Below are 18,333 nucleotides of genomic sequence, written 5' to 3'. Positions count from 1 at the left end.
TTCCAAATTATCAAGTTTAGCATAGCCAAGAGGTGTTTGCATTTGCTGCTCCTCATGAAGCACCACACATACATATGGCTGCAGAGCAAATTGCTTTTTATATTTATTTATTTGTTTGTTTCTTTGCTTGCTTGCCTGCCTGCCTGCCTGCCTGCCTGCCAGCCATTAAGGACCTTTGGCTCAAAATGAAAAATTCAGCAGAGCATAGGTCAGCCATTAGGGGGACCTTGAAGGAGTGTTTTGGATCGTGGCCTGATCTTGTATCACCAGAACACACAAAGTGGCTTACAGCAGTTGAAATCCACCCACGCATATGTTAAAAATCGCAATTTTAAAAGTTATTTGCAACACCATTGCATTATATGGCAGTGTTACAGCTTCCATGGGAAAGGCGAAATGAAACAATGACTGGAAAGAGACGGAGGAAGGAAAAGGCAGCGAAAATGGAGACGGAAATGCTGCAGCAACTTGCTAATGAAAAGAGCAATGCCATTGACCAGTTCCTCCTGAGTGGAGATGAGAAGGTGAGAGGCAATGTGTCCTAAGCGCCATATGTTTATCTTGTGCCAATGTGCTAATAGTTTGCATTTATTTTAGTACCTTACAATCCTGTTTTTTGTAACGCATACCAGATTGTAAACTTTCTTGAGAAATGAACTTGTGCCATTTTATGGTTTCTCAAAAAATATGAGTTAGAATTAAGATGCTGTGTCCTTTAGCCTAGAGATTGTTTAATTCCATCATAACTTAAGAACTTTATTTATTAAACATTTCCTGGAGGGATTTCTGCTTGTGCCTAGCCCGGCTAATTCTGTACTTTTTTGTACATAACTGAATATACTATCAGAGAAGACCCTTGAAAAGAATGGATTCAACTAACTTAGGCCCATTAATTTCAGCGGAACTGCTCTGTGTAGGACTTAATTGGATACAACCCAGGATTTTTGTTGTTAATTTTGTTTTATGATGTATACCACCTTTTAGGTTCTTAAATGATTGCTTTCACATTGATATTATAGCTTGAACAATGCGTGTGTGTAACATGCACATACCTTTAAGTGAATGCATGGACCTCCCTTGCATCTCCAATTATGCATGTAAAGGAAATGGCAAATGGATTAAATGGAAGAACAAAAAGCAAACAAACACTGTAGGCTTGTTCACCATCCTGCAGAAGAATGCCTTTAAGAAGCTTGCACTGCAGCAAGAGTCCACTGTGGGTGGACTTTGGCTGCCTGCATGCCGTATATTTAAATCACTAAGAATCCTGGGGATTGTAGTTTAAGAGTCCAGGGAATTGTAGCTCGGGGGGGACGGACGGACACAAACTATACTTCATAAGATTCGGAGGTGGGAGGGGAGGGATGTGCTTAATTCGTTCTGGAGGTCCGTTCTTAACATTAAACTGTTCTTAGCCTGAGACACCACTTTAGCTAATGGGGCCTCCCACTGCCACCACGCCACCGCCGCACAATTTCTGTTCTCATCCTGAGGTAAAGTTCTTAACCCAAAGTACTAGTTCCAGGTTAGCGGAGTCTGTAACCTGAAGTGTTTGTAACCTGAGGTGTCTGTAACCCGAGGTACCACTGTATAACTCATCCCTCCATTCCTCATAAGCACAGCTGTCTTATACCAAAGGCCTTTCATACGACTGCTAGTTGCAAGAGAGGATAGATGCACCAACATTTTATTTCACGCAAGTATTTATGGCCCAATATCTAAAAATTAACCCACACATCCCATTATCTTCTCTTAGGTTGCTGTGTGTTCCTACTATGCACATCACCTGTCAGTGTTCAGCCTGGAAAGCATGTCCCATCTCCACACCCTTGAGAGCAGAGAATCCATGCTTTTCTTACACAATGCCGCCTTGACCTATAACGGCCATTATCTGGTGCTCTCCAATTACAGCGAGAAGGAGAAAGTCAGCTATGTAACACTATGGAATTTAGCCACGGGGAAGGTATGTTTTCTGAAATTCTTTTGAGGTGGCAGAGAACCAGCTTTGCAGTTGTGGAGTATGTACCCCCTCCCCCCAAAAAGAGGTCAATGAACAGCCACAGCTTCCTCACAAATGGGGTGCAAACTAAAGGGATTTTTGCTCTCCTTATAGCAGTTTAAAATTAATGGTAGAAAACATTCCCAGTTCTAGAATTTCTGAGCTTGATGTCCTCTTGGTTTGCCCTCCCTCCTGTCCCAAAGCTAGACCTGCAACTCCTGCTCTCTGTTTACTGATGCAGCTGGCTCTTCATTATATCTTCACACCTCATTCTTCCAAAGCTGCAGAGTAGAACATCATCAATGTACTGGAACACTACTCCAGCCTGCCACCTAAAGGGAGAAAGGGCAGTGCTACACATTAGGAAGTGCTAAGTAAGCACATAACCAATGTATTTAAAATGGATTATCTCTCCCCTAAAAATGCAGGTTAGGAAAAGACTAAAAAATGAGCCAAATGTCTGCTGTACAGCCATTGCTGCTGATGCTAGTAGGATAATTTTTGGAGTGATGGTGGAAAACAGGTAAGCAAAATGCCAAAGTTTAGTAGTTTTTTTCCTACAATAGGTCCCGCCCCCCCTTAAATCACTCAGTTCTTAATTGTTTTCTGGAACAGTTTGGCAAGAGTGTCACAACTGGGCACAACTGTAACAGGTTTTGATTTCAGGCTTTTGGAAGCAAAACCTCATGGCCCACACAGACAAGCCTTTTTACATGAAGCAAACTTTAAGCACACAGAGGCCTATTTTTCATTGGATTCACCTCTCTCCCTCCTGGTGGAAGAGATTGCAAGTACCACATAGCCCTTCTTCAGACATCAATAGTATATTGACTAGATGACCCTTGGGGTCCATTGCAACTCTACAATTCTATTATTCCATATAATTACTAGTACAGTGGTACATTGGGTTAAGTACTTAATTTGTTCCAGAGGTCCGTTCATAACCTGAAGCTGTTCTTAACCTGAAGCACCACTTTAGCTAATGGAGCCTCCTGCTGCCGCCGCACCGCCGGAGCCTGATTTCTGTTCTCATCCTGAAGCAAAATTCTTAACCTGAAGCACTATTTCTGTGTTAGCGGAGTCTGTAACCTGAAGCATATGTAACCTGAGGTACCACTGTATCTACTGAGACACTAGGCTTGATTTAGTAACACAGGAATTTTTTCATAAAGATTGGAAACTACTTTGGGCAGGTACAAAGGATTACAACTTCCCAATTCAAGTTGTCTTCCTCCTAGATAGGCCCATTGTGCTTCACAGACTATTGAAATTCTCCTGCTTTCCACTTGTTGTCTGAACACAAGGCGGAGCTTCCCTGTGAACATACAGGGCCTGTCACATACAGCCCTTATCACCAAAGTTTAAGTGTGTACCACTGGGAAAATATTATTAAAATAATTTATAGACCACTATTCATTTTGAGAAGAAATACCAATGGTTCTACTGTTCCAAGCATGACTAACCCTGGTTCCAATCCTATTTGTTTTCTAAAATTTTAGTATATCCTTTGTATCTACATCTCATCAGAAATTGTATTAGAGACTAGATATATTTAATTTACATGCTCAAGAAAGGCTTGACTGTCCAGCATTCAGTGCACAGCTGTTAACTAGCTAAACTTCCGGACAATTGTTTGCCAGGTTTCATTACTTGGCATGACTTTGTGTAAGTTTGGGTAGCTAAATAGTGAGATGACATTGTAACACCTATACAGTGGTACCTCAATTCTCAAATGAAATCCATTCCCAAGGCCTGTTCGGCTTCCAAAACGTTCGAAAACTGAGGTGCGGCTTCCCACTGGTTGCAAGAGCTTCTTGCACTCAGAGAAACCACATCACATGTTTGGGTTCTGAAAAGTGTTCAAAAACAGAAACATTTGCTTCCGTGTTTTCGGCGTTCGAGAGCCAAAACCTACAACATCAGAGGCGTTCTGGAACCAAGCTTCCACTGTCTGGTGCTTTTCCTGGAGCAGAGATGCTTAGGTTCCAAATACTTTTGTACAGAAATTTAAAATGGTGCAATGAAAGAAGCAAAGAGGCCACGAAGAAGTGATCCACAGCTATACGTAATGGATTGGAAACATTTATTCAGCCCAAGGTCCCTCATCCCTTCTGTAAGGGTTGGAACTACTTTGGGCAGGTACCTTTTAAGTACAGTGGTACAGTGGTACAGTTGGGCAGGTACCTTTTAAGTACAGTGGTACAGTGGTACCTCGGATTACATACGCTTCAGGTTACAGACTCCGCTAACCCAGAAATAGTACCTTGGGTTAAGAACTTTGCTTCAGGATGAGAACAGAAATTGTGCTCCAGCAGTGCGGCGGCAGCAGGAGGCCCCATTAGCTAAAGTGGTGCTTTAGGTTAAGAATAGTTTCAGGTTAAGAACAGACCTCTGGAACGAATTAAGTACCGTACTTAACCCGAGGTACCACTCTAGTCTTTAGTGAAAGAATATCTAATCTGCATCTGGACTGTTGAACATTATGTCCCACATATTAGAATATGTTGTCCAGTATTCAAGATGTCCCAATTTACAAACATTCAATAAACTGCAGGGTAGGGCAAGCTGAAGAAAATGTGAACTCAACACTTTTTTAAAAAAACACCAACATTTGCTCACCGTTTACTTACAAATATTTACTGCCCTGTCTGTCACTCTCCGTACTACAGAACTGATCTCTTTTTTGTGATTTCTAGGATAAAGATCTGGGATCCATTTAAACATAAGCACAAGCTAATTCAAGGTTACGAAGGTCTTCATCTAACTGTGTGCAGCAAACTACACATATTAGATGGAGCAAAGGCTGTTCTGCTTGCAGGTTTGTGACAGATTTATTTTGTGGAGGCTGTTGGAGGCAGGAGGGCTAGAATATTTTTGTTACATTAAGCTGGGAATCAACTCAAGGCAATTTTCTCCCACGGTTTGCTTTATTTGCTTACAACGGTTAGTTTAAACATTTAATGGCAAAGCAAAGGTAAAAGACGTCTCTGAAACGGGTACTTTATAAATGAAAAAGGGGAAATCCTTTCAATGTTGGCATGATTTTTAACTTTTCAGCTACTCTAACCCTTTGAACAAGGGGAAAACCAGAAAGAAATATTGATTTCTATTCTGCATCCATAGATTTAACCAACATGAATGGGTTGCTATTATGATTGATGGAAAAGGAGGGAGAATTCACAATGCTGTGCCTTAGCAGGACATAATGTGATGTTATGCGTATTTTTTCCCACTAGGTGAAGTCAGTATCTGGGATTTGGAAAGTGGCACAGTTATATCAGTCTTTACACCAGACAGCAAAATCTCCTGCATGACAGTTGCGTTTGATAGAAACACAGTTCTTTTAGGTTTGAGTGACAACTCTACTCTCATTACTTTGAAAATGCTGAGCACCAACACAGCTGCAAGTTCAACAGGAAAAGATTTGTTTGGAGAGGAATCCTCAAGCAGTGAAGAAGAACCTGAAGTTACTTAAAAGCCAAAATTTTAACCAAGTAAGAAGCTAGCATTCACAATTGAATTTTTTTAAAGAGAGTATATTACAAGATATCCACTGATTTTAGAGAACTGGTACAAAATACTTTTGAGTTTCTGTAATGTTGGATCATCACCCAGAGTAGACCCAAGGAAATCAATGAGCTTGTGTTGATTTTAATGGGTCTACTCTAAGCGAGATGAGTGCCGCACCCCATAGTCGCCTTTACCTTTTACCCCAGGGTCCTTTACCTTTTACCTACTCTGTAACTTTGTTTATAATCTTGCCCAAACAAAAATACCTACTTTTAGTTTGCTATTGGCAGATGTTTCTTGGCCTTCTGCATCAGTGAGAACTTATATTGTTTGCATTGTCTAAGGATCCAAACAGAGATTATCAGGGATAAAACACCCAAGTCACTAGTTCCATTTGTGTTGGGTTATATAGAGCAGCTTTATTTAGCCTTGAGCTCCCAATGTCGCTGGACCAAAACTCACATCATCCCTGACCATTGGCTAAGCTGGCTGAGGTTTGGTGAGAGTTGCAGCCCAACAATATATGTGGTCTCAAGACCGATATAGAAGATATTTTGTGCCCTAAATGTCGGAAATTTTTAACAGAATACGTAGAAGGAAGGGGGTCTCCCTTTTTTTAGGAGCAGGAAAAAGTAATTGGGATACATATACACTACACACATGGTGAAGCTCATGTGTTTGATTAGGTTTCATAAAGGTAGGAAAGGGGTTATCTATCAACTTTAAGAATTGTTATGACAGTGATAATGGATTCCAGTGATTTTGTAAAAGATATAATCAGAATGTTTCAATTGAAATATTGATATACTATTGTGAAATTTACTGGTAAATTAAAATGATAGCAAACATTTGGATGATACTGGGTAATGGCTATTGCATTATGAATATGCATTTGATACCATACTAATCTAAAGCTAAAATAAGCTAGAGTAATACATTTGTCTTAGTGCTACTAACAATGAGGAATTCTGTTAACTAATTTAGTTGGGTCCTGCTGATTTTGCTCCATCTGAATATCTCAAAGTATGGTTTTAAACAGGGCTGTGTTTGTTCTCATCCCTGTTTGGCTTTTGTGTGATTGGGTTGGCACAGCTTATTCCTTACATATAGGCATTGACAAACACTAGCCTCAACCATCTCTCTTTGGCACATACTGTACTTAGGTCAGCTTTGTGTGGAAGAACATCAGTTTATAAGGAAGCATTGGTACAACAATTTCTGATAGCATATGCTACCAGCTCATTTTGAATCAGCCGATCAACTTCATTTTGTTGTGATGTAGCAGAGAGGAGTGGGGATCCCACCTTTCTGAACATGCTAGATTGGCTTGACTTGAAGTTTAACATCAAGCCGGCAGAGATAAAAAAAATCATCCTGTTTAGGAATTCATTCAGATGTCCTGTTTCATCAATGCCCTATTTATTCTGAGATGCAGTTTTAAGAGGTAAGTGCAACATGATACAGCATCGAATGCCTTCAATTATGAAATTACGTTTATTGCTTACTGTTCCCACTTCCCTCTTTCCTGTCATTATATGCTGCTAAATTTAGGGACACTCAAAGGGAAGAATACTACTTGTCTCACTCAAGCATAGAAGCCAAGCAAGTCAGAAGGAATCTCAGCATTCATACCTGTTATGATGGTTTTCATCAGAGCTCTATTACTTTTATAGCTTTATTTCAATACCATTTGTCAGCTACAAATAAAAGAATATTACAAAACCTAGGAGCTAAAGAGCTATGTGGGGTGTTCCAGACATGTACTGGGGACTTTCATTCTCACTCCACCCTATGTCAAGGTACCGCTGGAGTGACATTTTGTGAGGCAAATGGAGAATGCAGTGTGAAAGGGAAAACGGACTTCTTTCCACATGCACAAAAACATTTATTATACACGTATATGTTTCTTTGGATCCCAGCCTCTGTGTGCATTACTGAAAAAGGGGGCAATATAAAAATGTTCTGTTCCATTTTTACAACCAAAATGGTTTTTATTCATAAAACATAGCATGCAAAATATTAGATCCAAGTAATTGATACACTTCAGTGGCACAGTTCTTATTTGCATGTGCCCAGGCTTACAAAATTTAGAACCAAGAGGGAGATTGTCAAACAACAGCAAGCAAACTTATTTTAAAATCATTAGAAGTTCATAGCAATGACAGTTTCTTAAAAATGGGAAACATTATCATTTTGCTAAGATAGGGCTAAGAGTCAGGTTGTCAATTGGAAGCAGAGGAGACACAGGAATTGCAGACACTAGTCTGGGCATTCCCTGTTTAGGAATAGTGCAGATATTTAATGCACACCATTACCTGGTTGCAGAATTATCATGCCTAGAAACAGATCTGAAATGCACAAGTAGTTTTACAATCAGTGGAAGGTGTTGAATATGGTGTTAAGCACACAGGAGCGAATAAATCCAAAACCAGTTCCCAGTCTCCTTCAATCAGCTGGGATCAAGTCACTGTTCAAAATATGTCCTCTTTCTTAGATTTTCAACAACATGCTAGTACCTTGGGACTTAAATTTTCCTACTCGTTGCATTATTTTGTTCAGGACACTGGGGAGAAGCAACTAGACATCCAAAATAAATACATATATCTGAACTTGCATTTTGTTTTTCCCAAAAACCCTGAACAGAAGACATATTATTTATGGAAGAAGACTTTCTCTTCCCCTGGGAGATAGTTCACAATCAATGTTGCCCCATGAAATTGGGAGACAGTGTTTCAGAATCAGTTGAAACAAGTGTCCCATTCCTCTGTGGAATACAGAAGTAACGATTCAGCTGATAAAACCCGACACCTAGCAATAACAGCAGTTCCCAGTTAAACTAGGTAATATATAAGGTCCCAGAGATGCCGCTACTCACCCTTACAAAACAAAAAATGTCCACCTTAAGTGAAGTATCTGGTCAGAGCTCGTGATAACTTTTTTTTGTGTGTGAAAGTATCCAGAACTTTTTCAAAGATCAGTTAAACCACAAAAACTTTAACTGCCACAGAAATGTTTCAGTTTGTTGTTGCGGAAACAAGAGTTTGAAGATATGTGAATTTATTATCGGGCTGTTTATTCCATTTCATTCACATTGCTATTGCCTCACATGCACGTTATAACCTCTGTGAAATGCAAATAGATCCCTCTCAAATGCTAGAGGGAAAAAAGCCTTGTTTAGAAAAACCGATAGTAGTATGTTAGACAGCTAGACAGAGATTACAGCTGTTTGTCATCAAATTTGGCATGTAGAACTCGGTTAAAGAAATAATATCTAGTTTTGGAACACCTTCAATTACTGTCTGCTCCAAAAATAAGTCCTGGTTCCTTATGTATAAGGTTTTACAAAAAGCACTACGCTTTTGAGGAACACGGTTCCTTTTGTCTACATCTACATCTATTGTATCCCTCTTCTATAGGAGGGCAGTTGCTTTTTACTACTACTGAACTTTCCTCAGCTCCAAGAGCCTAGAAAGCACGAAAGCCATTTAACATACTAGTCCAGGCAAACTCTTATAACTTGTCCAAAGACTTATAGATATTATAGTACTTACGCATCCATTGTACCTGTAAACTTTTCAACATGATTGTATGTTCCTGCCATCATCCAAGAAGTCAGTGGCAAGATGGCACAACATGAGTTAAAAGATGGAAAGGAACAGAATGGGAAAATCAAATAGCCTCAGTTCAGGACTGTCTTTGTAATGCTGAGTAGAACTCTTCTAGCCATCGTATTTTATTGTTTAATATACCGTCCCTAAAAAGGCTTCTAACCTCATCACCACAAGATTAACATAGTGACATATACAGAAATTACAAGGGAAGCAATAAAGAAGAATGTTGGCTTTTCACCCCGAAAGACTTAAAATGTAACACTAGATTAACCCCAATTAAATATGATCTTTTAAGACTCTGAAGTCTAAAAGCGTCATAGAACGAAAGTGTTCTCAGCAGAATGAGCTATAATGGACTAAAGTTACAACTGCAACAGATGTTAAAATACCAGTCTTAACATGATTATCCCTCCAGTCCGTCCTCATCAGGCATCACCATAATTCTGCAATTAAAAAGAGTGAGGGACCAAGAACTCTTGAATCCCCTTTGTGCTACTCCCATGTGACCCTGTTCGAAGAATTTGGTTTTTTTAGTGCAGAATATTCAAAAGCACAAAAGTACTAACATCTATTAATACTCCATTAGTACTACAGACTGTAAAAAATATTGCATAGTTTTATGCATTATTCTAAAATATGGGTCTGCCTATTAAACAGTTTTTAATAAAAACTACGCAGCTCTCAATGTATTCAGAGCATCGACTACCTCGATCTTCTATCTTTTTTGGATTTGTCTGTACATTTATCCATAGTCTTCTCATTGTCTCCTCTGCACTTAGGACAATACCATTTCCCCTTCGGTTTGTAAGTGAGTCCAACACATGAAAAATGAAACCATTCAATGGGACATAGTTCATTGTCACACCCTATCATTTCCCCGTAAGACACTTGGTCACAGAGACAGTAAGTTGGTTCATTAGGGTCTACTGCAAAATCTACTGGTGAAGCTTCCCTTTCTTGTTTAGCTTTAGAGCGTTTCTTTTTCTTAGCAGATTTGGATCTCTTTTCTTTAGGGGGCTGGTCATCATATTCATCAATTCCATTTGCTATATGGCATATATCACGGCTTTCGCTGGTGCGCTGTCGACGTGGTCTTCGTGAAGATCTTTCTGGTAGGCAAGGGTCCACTTTTGACTTTTCGGTGGGCTTCTCTGTATCTGACAGATCTTGGAAACACTGAGACTGGGACTCTATTTGCCGGGCTCTGTTCTCTACCAACTCAAGCATCTGAGTGACTATTTGGATTTTCTCATCACCAAGCTCTTGACTGTTGATCAGGGCTCGCTGAAGATGCTGCTGCAAACGCTTTTTCTGAGCAGGATCATCTTCACTCTTGTATTTTTCATAGACTTCGTCGATTTCTTTTAACGCTTCTGTTAAAAAGAAGTCAGAATAAGTGTGTTATGAACTAGAATCCTTCAAGTCACTCCTTTCAAGTTGACAAATGCTAATCTTTTACTAAAAATGTGAATAGTACATATCTGAGGCTATGTAATAAAGCATATACTTTCAAAGGATAAGGTAAAGGTACCCCTGCCCGTATGGGCCAGTCGTGTCCGACTCTAGGGTTGTGCGCCCATCTCACTTAAGAGGCCGGGGGCCAGCGCTGTTCGCAGACACTTCCGGGTCACGTGGCCAGCGTGACAAGCTGCATCTGGCGAGCCAGCGCAGCACACGGAAACGCCGTTTACCTTCCCGCTAGTAAGCGGTCCCTATTTATCTACTTGCACCCGAGGGTGCTTTCGAACTGCTAGGTTGGCAGGCGCTGGGACTGAGCGACGGGAGTGCACCCCACTGCGGGGATTCGAACCGCCGACCTGATGATCGGCAAGTCCTAGGCACTGAGGTTTTACCCACAGCGCCACCTGCGTCCCTTTTCAAAGGATAGTAACACATTAAGATGCAAAAACAAATCTGTCCAAGGCCTCTTCCAAAATACAAGGAAGTTTTTAAAAAGCATCTAGAGGCCAATGTGTCATTTAGCATGTCAGCATTATAAAGTGACATAATTAAATCTGGTGTTTCATAGGGGAGGGGGGAAAGCAGGTTTGTTTTTTCTAGTTCTTTCCTCTCCCAACATCCTACCTTGAAATGGCAAGCTGCATTTTTTCACATGTTAAGTACTGAAAATTACTATTTCTGTCAATTTACAAGAGGTGGGGAATCTCAGGTCTAAAGCCCAAATGTGGCCTTTCAAACCTCTCCCCAGGCCACACTCTTCATCAGCCTTGCTCTGCTTTTGCCTAGTGGGAATGCATTCTAGAACTATGGCAATGCCTCTTTGCTTGCATGGATGGCGACTAGAGAAATGCTTGTGTAAAACATACAGATTCTGTATGGCTAGAATGTAGCCTGCTGTGCAAAGGCAAGAGTCATGCCCACTGCTTTACCTACTTGTGCCTCTGGCCCTACTCACTGTGTGCCCCCTGGAAGGTTACCTACAAAAGAATGTGACCCTCAGGCTAAAAAAAACACAACAAAACAGGTTTCCCAGCTCTGTTTTGCAGGGAAGGTGGAGAAAAAATTATATTGAGGAAAATACACCATTCCCCAAACACCTCCATCCGCATTCTAACATCATACACAAGAGACCACAACATCATAGAATTGTAGAGTTGGAAGGGACCAAGAGTATCACCTAGTCCAACCCCCTGCAGTGCAGAAATCTTGTTTGCTTCACTTGCCTGGAGCTGTTACTACCCGTTCAATTTGTATTTTGGTCATAAAAGCAGACTAAAACCATGTAAAAAGATGGGGGGGGGGAATCCCTTGGTTGCAAGTGGAACAAATAGTAGTAAATGGCCTTGAATATATGCTCTTCGCCCATCTACCACTAACACTAAAAAGAAAAAAGCACTTTACCTACCACACGTATAGTCTGTTGATACCAATGATAGCCCCAAAACCTAGCTAAATCTAGCCCTGTCAGCCCTACCTGGGAACCGGGTGGTGTGCAACTGTGCAGGTGCGTGCATGCGTGGGTGATCGCTGCACTGCATTTGAAACAACAACAACTCAACTTTGCAGAGACGTCTCCCTGTGCAACCAAGCGAAAAACGAAAACAATTTCGAAGTTCGCATCTCGGAACTTTTCGGGCGATGCATCCCACCGGAGACCCCCCACCACCACCACGGAGGCGTCACACGGGTCCTGCTACTGAACCTCCTTCCCTCGTGAACTTGGACTTAAAAAAAAAAAAGGGTGACCGAGGGCATGCCCAGTCGTCCGCCGCCCCCTCCCAGCTCGCGTCACAGGGTGTGCGCGGACCGAAACGAGGGCGGCGGCAGCGGGTGGTCCAGTGCCGGGGTCATTCCTCAGTGCCCACCCCCTCAAGTTCGTCCCGAGGGCCAAGGCGGAGGGGGGGGGCTGGCGGAGCGGGGCCATTTTCCTCCCCCTGCGGGCGCCTGGTGAGGCGTGGACGCCCCTCCTCCTTTCAAAGCAAGGGCGGTTAGACTGGAGGGGGGGGGTGGGAGCAGCGCCGTTGCCTCCGCCGCCATCGCCCCCTCCTCCCCGCTCTTTCTTCCCCCGCCCGCTCACCCCGGCAGCGCGTGTCCATCTCGCGCAGGAGCGAGGCCAGCCTCTGCATGTCCAGCGGCAGCGACTCGACGCACTCCAGGTAGTCCTGCACGTAGCGCGCCAGGATCCTCTCCGACACGCCGCCGCCGCCGCTGCACGGGAAGCCGGACACTCCGCCGCCGGCCCCGCCGGCTGCAGTGGCGGCAGAACCGGCAGCCGCCGCCGCCCCAGACCCCGCCCCCCCAGGCTGTTGCCCCGGCGACCCCAACATCATTACGCGACGTGACAGCGACCCCGCTTCCCCCTCGGCGGACCCGGGGCCCTCGAGCGACGGGGAGGGGGAGGGGAAGGAAGCCCCTCCGGCCGCTTCTGTTAATCGGCGCGGGCAGCCGAGGCGAAAGAAAACCTCCTCCCTCACTTGGAACTCCCCGCCTCTTTTTCCCTTCCGCGCCCCCCCCTTCTCCTCGCTTTTTTTTTGTACCGCGGAGCACGCATGCGCGAGGCCTTGTCCTTATAAGGAGCGGCCGGTTCGCATTCTCCCGCCTTCCCCTCACACCCGACGCGATTGGTCCGGACGGATGGAACGTCAAGGAGGCCAACGCGGAAAACGAAGGGCGGGGTCTCAACTTAAAGAGACACCGCTCCATGCAAATTACGCTTTCCCCTCCTTCCCTTCCTGCCGGTGCCTGGTCTCAACGGAACGACCAGTCTCTCCCTCTCTCTGTCACACACACTCTTTATCAGAACCCGCCTACTTTTTTTCTTCCAGCCAATCCGCTGCCGAGAGGGACGGAAATGAAGTAGGAGAAACCGAACGCTCCCACCCCACCTCCCCATTTCACTTGTGTCTGAATCTGTTGACAGCGGCGCGTGGAAGGGAGGAGAGAAGGGCTGGGGGAACAAAAGGGAGTTGGCGCGGGGGAGGAGAGGAGGAGAAGTGACACTGGAGCGCCCACGTGGGGCTTGGGGGTGGGATAGAATGTTCTGCTTCAGGACCACTTTGCCAATAGCTCCCAAACGTTGTTGTTGTTTAGTCGTGTCCGACTCTTTGTGACCCCATGGACCGAGCACGCCAGGCACTCCTGTCTTCCACTGCCTCCTGCAGTTTGGTCAGACTCATGTTTGTAGCTTCGAGAACACTGTCCAACCATCTCGTCCTCTGTCGTCCCCTTCTCCTTGTGCCCTCAATCTTTCCCAACATCAGGGTCTTTTTCAGGGAGTCTTCTCTTCTCATGAGGTGGCCAAAGTATTGGAGTGTCAGCTTCACGACCTGTCCTTCCAGTGAGCACTCAGGGCTGATTTCCTTCAGAATGGATATGTTTGATCTTATTGCAGTCCATGGGACTCTCAAGAGTCTGCTCCAGCACCATAATTCAAAAGCATTAATTCTTCAGCGATCAGCCTTCTTTATGGTCCAGCTCTCACTTCCATACATCACTACTGGGAAAACCATAGCTTTAACTATACGGACCTTTGTTGGTGATGTCTCTGCTTTTTAAGATGCTGTCTAGGTTTGCCATTGCTTTTCTCCCAAGAAGCAGGCGTCTTTTAATGTCGTGGCTGCTGTCACCATCTGCAGTGATCATGGAGCCCAAGAAAGTAAAATCTCTCACTGCCTCCATTTCTTCCCCTTCTATTTGTCGATCGCCCTTGCTTCGAGGGTCTCTGGACTCCTCCTGCTTCTCCACTTCTATGCTCTCGAGACAGATTTATGCAGAGAGAAAAGTAACTTGGTCATAGTGTGCTGCTCGCCTTGCTACGTGAGCTACGGTGGGTTTAGAAATTACCCCGCACCTGAAATGAGTGGGATTGGAAGTTTCCAGCTGCAAGTCCAGGTACACATAGTAAACTCGAGTGAACCGACTATGGAGTAAACTGCACGAAACAACACATCAAACCAAACAAGTAAAGTACAACACACTAAAAAAATCAAATCAGCCGAGCTGCAGCTCGAGCAGGAATTGAGACAAATTACTGCTGATGGTTGGGAGGCTCAGGCGGTCAGTCCTACGAAACTCAGTAAGGCTTTTTTCTTTGTTATTGGTGGTGCTGATAACGCCAAGGTCACGTTGAACTAGATGACCCAAATCTACTGGTGCATTTGGTAAAAAAAAAAAAGGCGTTCTGAGAATGAGCCCCGTTCTGTTGGTGCGGCGATCTCTGTGAAAGATGCACATGCGCACTACCTGCGTGACTATGGAGGTGACGAGAGGCCCCTCCCGCGCCCACCCGCTCGGCCCTGAGGGCTTCTTGGCGGAGTAAAGCGTGGGCTCGCGAGACGGGTTGTTGCGCGCTGCAAAGCACGCGGCACTCTCTGCCCAGGGTCCGGGGACTTTCCCCTAGGCGGGCCCAGGGGCCCAAGAGAAACAAGCGTTCTCCGCGCGTAGCCTAGAGAGCAGGTCTTTAGAACACCCTACCGAAAAACGACGCGGACAGCGGCTATATAAAGCCTTGAAGAAGCGCCTTTTTTCAGGTCATGGCGAGCAGCATGAAATGCAAAACCTTTTCTATTTTATATAAAATCGTAGTGTGGAGGTTCTCTCTCTTTCTCTCTCTCTCTCTTTTTTTGTGGGGGGCGGCAGTTCTTTACTACAAAAGGTCTGGCTGCGTATGCTGAAGGTGCATGCAGATAGTATGCAAATATAACGCATCGCCCCGCCCATTACTAACGAATTTAAGAAGCGGAGGGTGAATTCCGCCAGCTTAAAACTTCTAGGTTGTGGCTGTATAGACTGAGGAGTTGAGCTCGCTGCAGGATCCACGGGGTGTCAGATACCACCCCGCTGCTCCTGATGTTCTTGACGCACATCTCCCCTCACCCCATTTTGCCTGGCAGGGGCGGGTTGGAGGGCGCCAATCCAGTGCCAAAATTTATTGGGCTGGTCCTGCTGCTGCTGCCCCATTGCAGGGCTTATTTGAATCCATTCTCACAAGGTTATATCGTTCGAGATCCCGGTGTTGTTGCTTATTTTGCAGATAAAAATTTATGATTTACACCAATTATCGCCGTGGAAATTAGAAAGAAAATCTCTGAGCATGTGCAAAGTGCCATTCATGCTTCATTAAATAATTGTCACCTCCCAAAACTACTAGAAAGGGAGGGGAACTCAGAAAGCATGAGTGCTAGAAAAGCTTGAGGACCCCCCGCTTGTTTGTAAATGGAACATTCCATTTACCGCTGTTCCAATGTACAGTGGTATCTCAGGTTCCATTCGCTTCAGGTTACAGGCTTCGCTAACCCGGAAATAGTGCTTCAGGTTAAGAACTTTGCTTCAGGATGAGAACAGAAATTGTGCTCCAGAGGCGTGGCAGCAGCAGGAGGCCCCATTAGCTAAAGTGGTGCTTCAGGTTAAGAACGGACCTCCGGAATGAATTAAGTACTTAACCCAAGGTACCACTGTACTAGATAAGGGAGGTGGGTGGTGCTGTGGGTTAAACCACTGAGCCTAGGACCTGCAGATCAGAAGGTCGGCGGTTCAAATCCCCGTGACGGGGTGAGTGTCCATTGCTCTGCCCCTGCTACTGCCAACCTAGCAGTTTGAAAGCACGTCAAAGTGCAAATAAATAGGTACCGCTCCAGCGGGAAGGTAAACGGCGTTTCCCGTTTCCGTGCACTGATCTGGATCACCAGAAGCAGCTTAGTCATGCTGGCCACATGACCCAGAAGCTGTACGCCGGCTCCCTTGGTCAATAAAGCGAGATGAGCACCGCAACCCGAGAGTCTGTCACGACTGGACCTAAGGGTCAGGAGTTCCCTTAACCTTTAATGTATTAGATAACCACCTGAAGCAACAGCAGTAGAACAGCAGTCTTACCTTACAACTTTTGGTGGAGCAGCAGCAAGGAGCAGTCACTTTTGTTGCCCACCCACTGAGCAGCATTGGGCAGGAGTGGGTTTCGGGTGAGCAAAGGGAGAGTGCAGGCAAGAGTGCACCAAAGAGGAGCCGCTGCCTTCTCTTGCTAGCACTCACCCAGTGGTAGCACTCAGGGAAGGCCGGGAGGCAGCACAGCTAGGATGTGTGTATGTTGTCCTGCCAAGTGAATCCCTCTCCTTAACCTGAGCAGATGCTTGCCCTTAAACATAAATTGCTTGAGTGTGAAGAGTGATTGTAAGTTATTTCCTAACCTTCTCCTTGAAATGTGGTAGCAGAAGCAGACACTGGAGCCCAGAAGATGTCCCATGTAGCAAACACTGGAGCCAGCTGCGTCTTGTATTGTTTGACTTCTCGCAGAACCAAACACCAGCTTTAAGGCCAAAAGGTAGTTTGCCTGTACATCATACACCATCCGCTAGCGATGCCCTTGCACTGCTTTTTTAGTCCAGCACATATGAAAATGGAAATGCCCAAAAAGCTAAAAAGGGTATCACCCTCCCTGGATGTGGGGGCAGACCTATGAGTCTAGTAAGAGCTACAATAATTCTGTAGCTCTTAACACAGTATAACCACCCTTGTTGGACAACCACCAGAATTGTTAACTAGTAAGTACTTTAAAAAATGTATACAGTCGTACCCCGGGTTACATACGCTTCAGGTTACATACACTTCAGGTTACAGACTCCGCTAACCCAGAAATAGTACCTCAGGTTAAGAATTTTGCTTCAGGATGAGAACAGAAATTGTGTGGCGGCGGGAGGCCCCATTAGCTAAAGTGGTGCTTCAGGTTAAGAACAGTTTCAGGTTAAGAACGGACCTCCAGAACGAATTAAGTATGTAACCAGAGGTACCACTGTAGTGGGTATTATGCATCCTCACTACTTCTGCTTGGCTGAAGGTGGTTATGCATTTCCAGCAAAATCAATTCAGAATAAAAAGTACCTCAGGTTGTAGCAATAAATTTAATTAAAACTGCCAACTACCTTGGTTACTTCAGTCCGCCAGAGGACATGGTTGTGCTCCACTCACTTCCATACAGATGCATTACACTTTTCTGTAACAGTGTAAAACAGAGACCCCAAATTAAAAAGGAAGTCAAGGAATGTGTTAGTCTAAAACTGCTATCTCTATGGGCAGAATGATGCAAGTAGCCAAAGCTTTACCTGAAGTTGATGCTGCAGTTTTCACCAATGACAACTTTTTTGTGTTGTTTTTTTTTTTAAAAGTGGAAACTGCTAGATCATATGCAAGTGAGAGAGAATGCCTGGTAGAAGGGTGTGTAAGGAAGTGTGTAGGGTGACTCTGCCTGCTGCTGGCAATGTAAGGCTGTCAATGGCTACTAGCCACCATCACTGTTTTACTTCCACTCACAAGAGGCAGTATGCTTCTGAATACTAGCTGCTGGGAATTGCAGATGAGCTGTGTGTTGTTACTCATGTCCTGCTTGCAGGGTTCCTACAAGCATCTGGTTGGCTGTTGTAAGGACAGGCTGCTGGATTGGAGGGGTCAGTGGCCTCATCCAGCAGGCACTTATGACCTTGGATAGGAATGGTAGCCACAAGGGGATGTGACCTGAAAAAGGTTATTCACCTCCGTAGCAAAATGCTGGCTGCAGATGTGCTTTTTGTTTAACAAGGCCAAATTAAAGAAGCACAAAGAAATACACATTTGATGCTACTTTTTCTGCCACTCTTCTCTTCTCATAAGTGTTGTGGATTGTGCAATCTACCATGCTGTACAAATAAAAACTGAAATCAAAATTGTTTTCCCAATAGTTTTTGGAAAGAAGTTTAACCCATTAAGTTTGAACAGGAGCCAAAC

The 18,333-nt window shown here is 44.3% G+C and overlaps 2 protein-coding genes across 7 annotated transcripts in view; one reads left to right on the top strand and one right to left on the bottom strand.

Annotated features, from left to right (window-relative positions):
• LOC309540740 (uncharacterized protein) overlaps window positions 1-7,343 on the top strand; it is a gene marked incomplete at its 5' end in the record, with an annotated part of 45,813 nt that extends 38,470 nt beyond the window's left edge. For 3 of the 4 annotated variants that reach the window (XM_082237808.1, XM_082237807.1, XM_082237806.1), the window contains 5 exons: window positions 370-524; window positions 1,757-1,963; window positions 2,428-2,522; window positions 4,696-4,817; window positions 5,236-7,054. In XM_082237808.1, coding sequence (XP_082093934.1) covers window positions 370-524; window positions 1,757-1,963; window positions 2,428-2,522; window positions 4,696-4,817; window positions 5,236-5,474 — 818 coding nt within the window. In that variant the 3' untranslated portion in view covers window positions 5,475-7,054. The other variant, XM_082237805.1, reaches the window with a different exon arrangement.
• Window positions 7,344-8,561: 1,218 nt separating this feature from the next.
• On the bottom strand, window positions 8,562-13,047 carry ING2 (inhibitor of growth family member 2). 3 transcript variants are annotated; one of them, XM_082237809.1, is made up of 2 exons: window positions 12,659-13,047; window positions 8,562-10,493 (listed from the first exon to the last, which is right to left on the bottom strand). In XM_082237809.1, exons 1-2 carry the CDS (start codon window positions 12,909-12,911, stop codon window positions 9,823-9,825), a joined length of 924 nt encoding a protein of 307 aa, XP_082093935.1. In that variant the 5' UTR covers window positions 12,912-13,047; the 3' UTR covers window positions 8,562-9,822. The 3 variants fall into 3 exon arrangements, with proteins under 3 accessions (XP_082093935.1, XP_082093936.1, XP_082093937.1); XM_082237810.1 differs by lacking the exon at window positions 12,659-13,047 and adding an exon at window positions 12,141-12,310; XM_082237811.1 differs by lacking the exon at window positions 12,659-13,047 and adding an exon at window positions 12,056-12,309.
• Between the last annotated feature and the right edge of the window lie 5,286 nt (window positions 13,048-18,333).

The sequence above is a fragment of the Podarcis vaucheri genome (genome assembly GCF_965113315.1).
Source record: "Podarcis vaucheri genome assembly, chromosome: 9".
NCBI classification, from domain to species: Eukaryota; Metazoa; Chordata; class Lepidosauria; order Squamata; family Lacertidae; genus Podarcis; species Podarcis vaucheri.
Note: the sequence above shows the minus strand (reverse complement) of the source record. Positions and strands in the feature narration are given on the sequence as shown.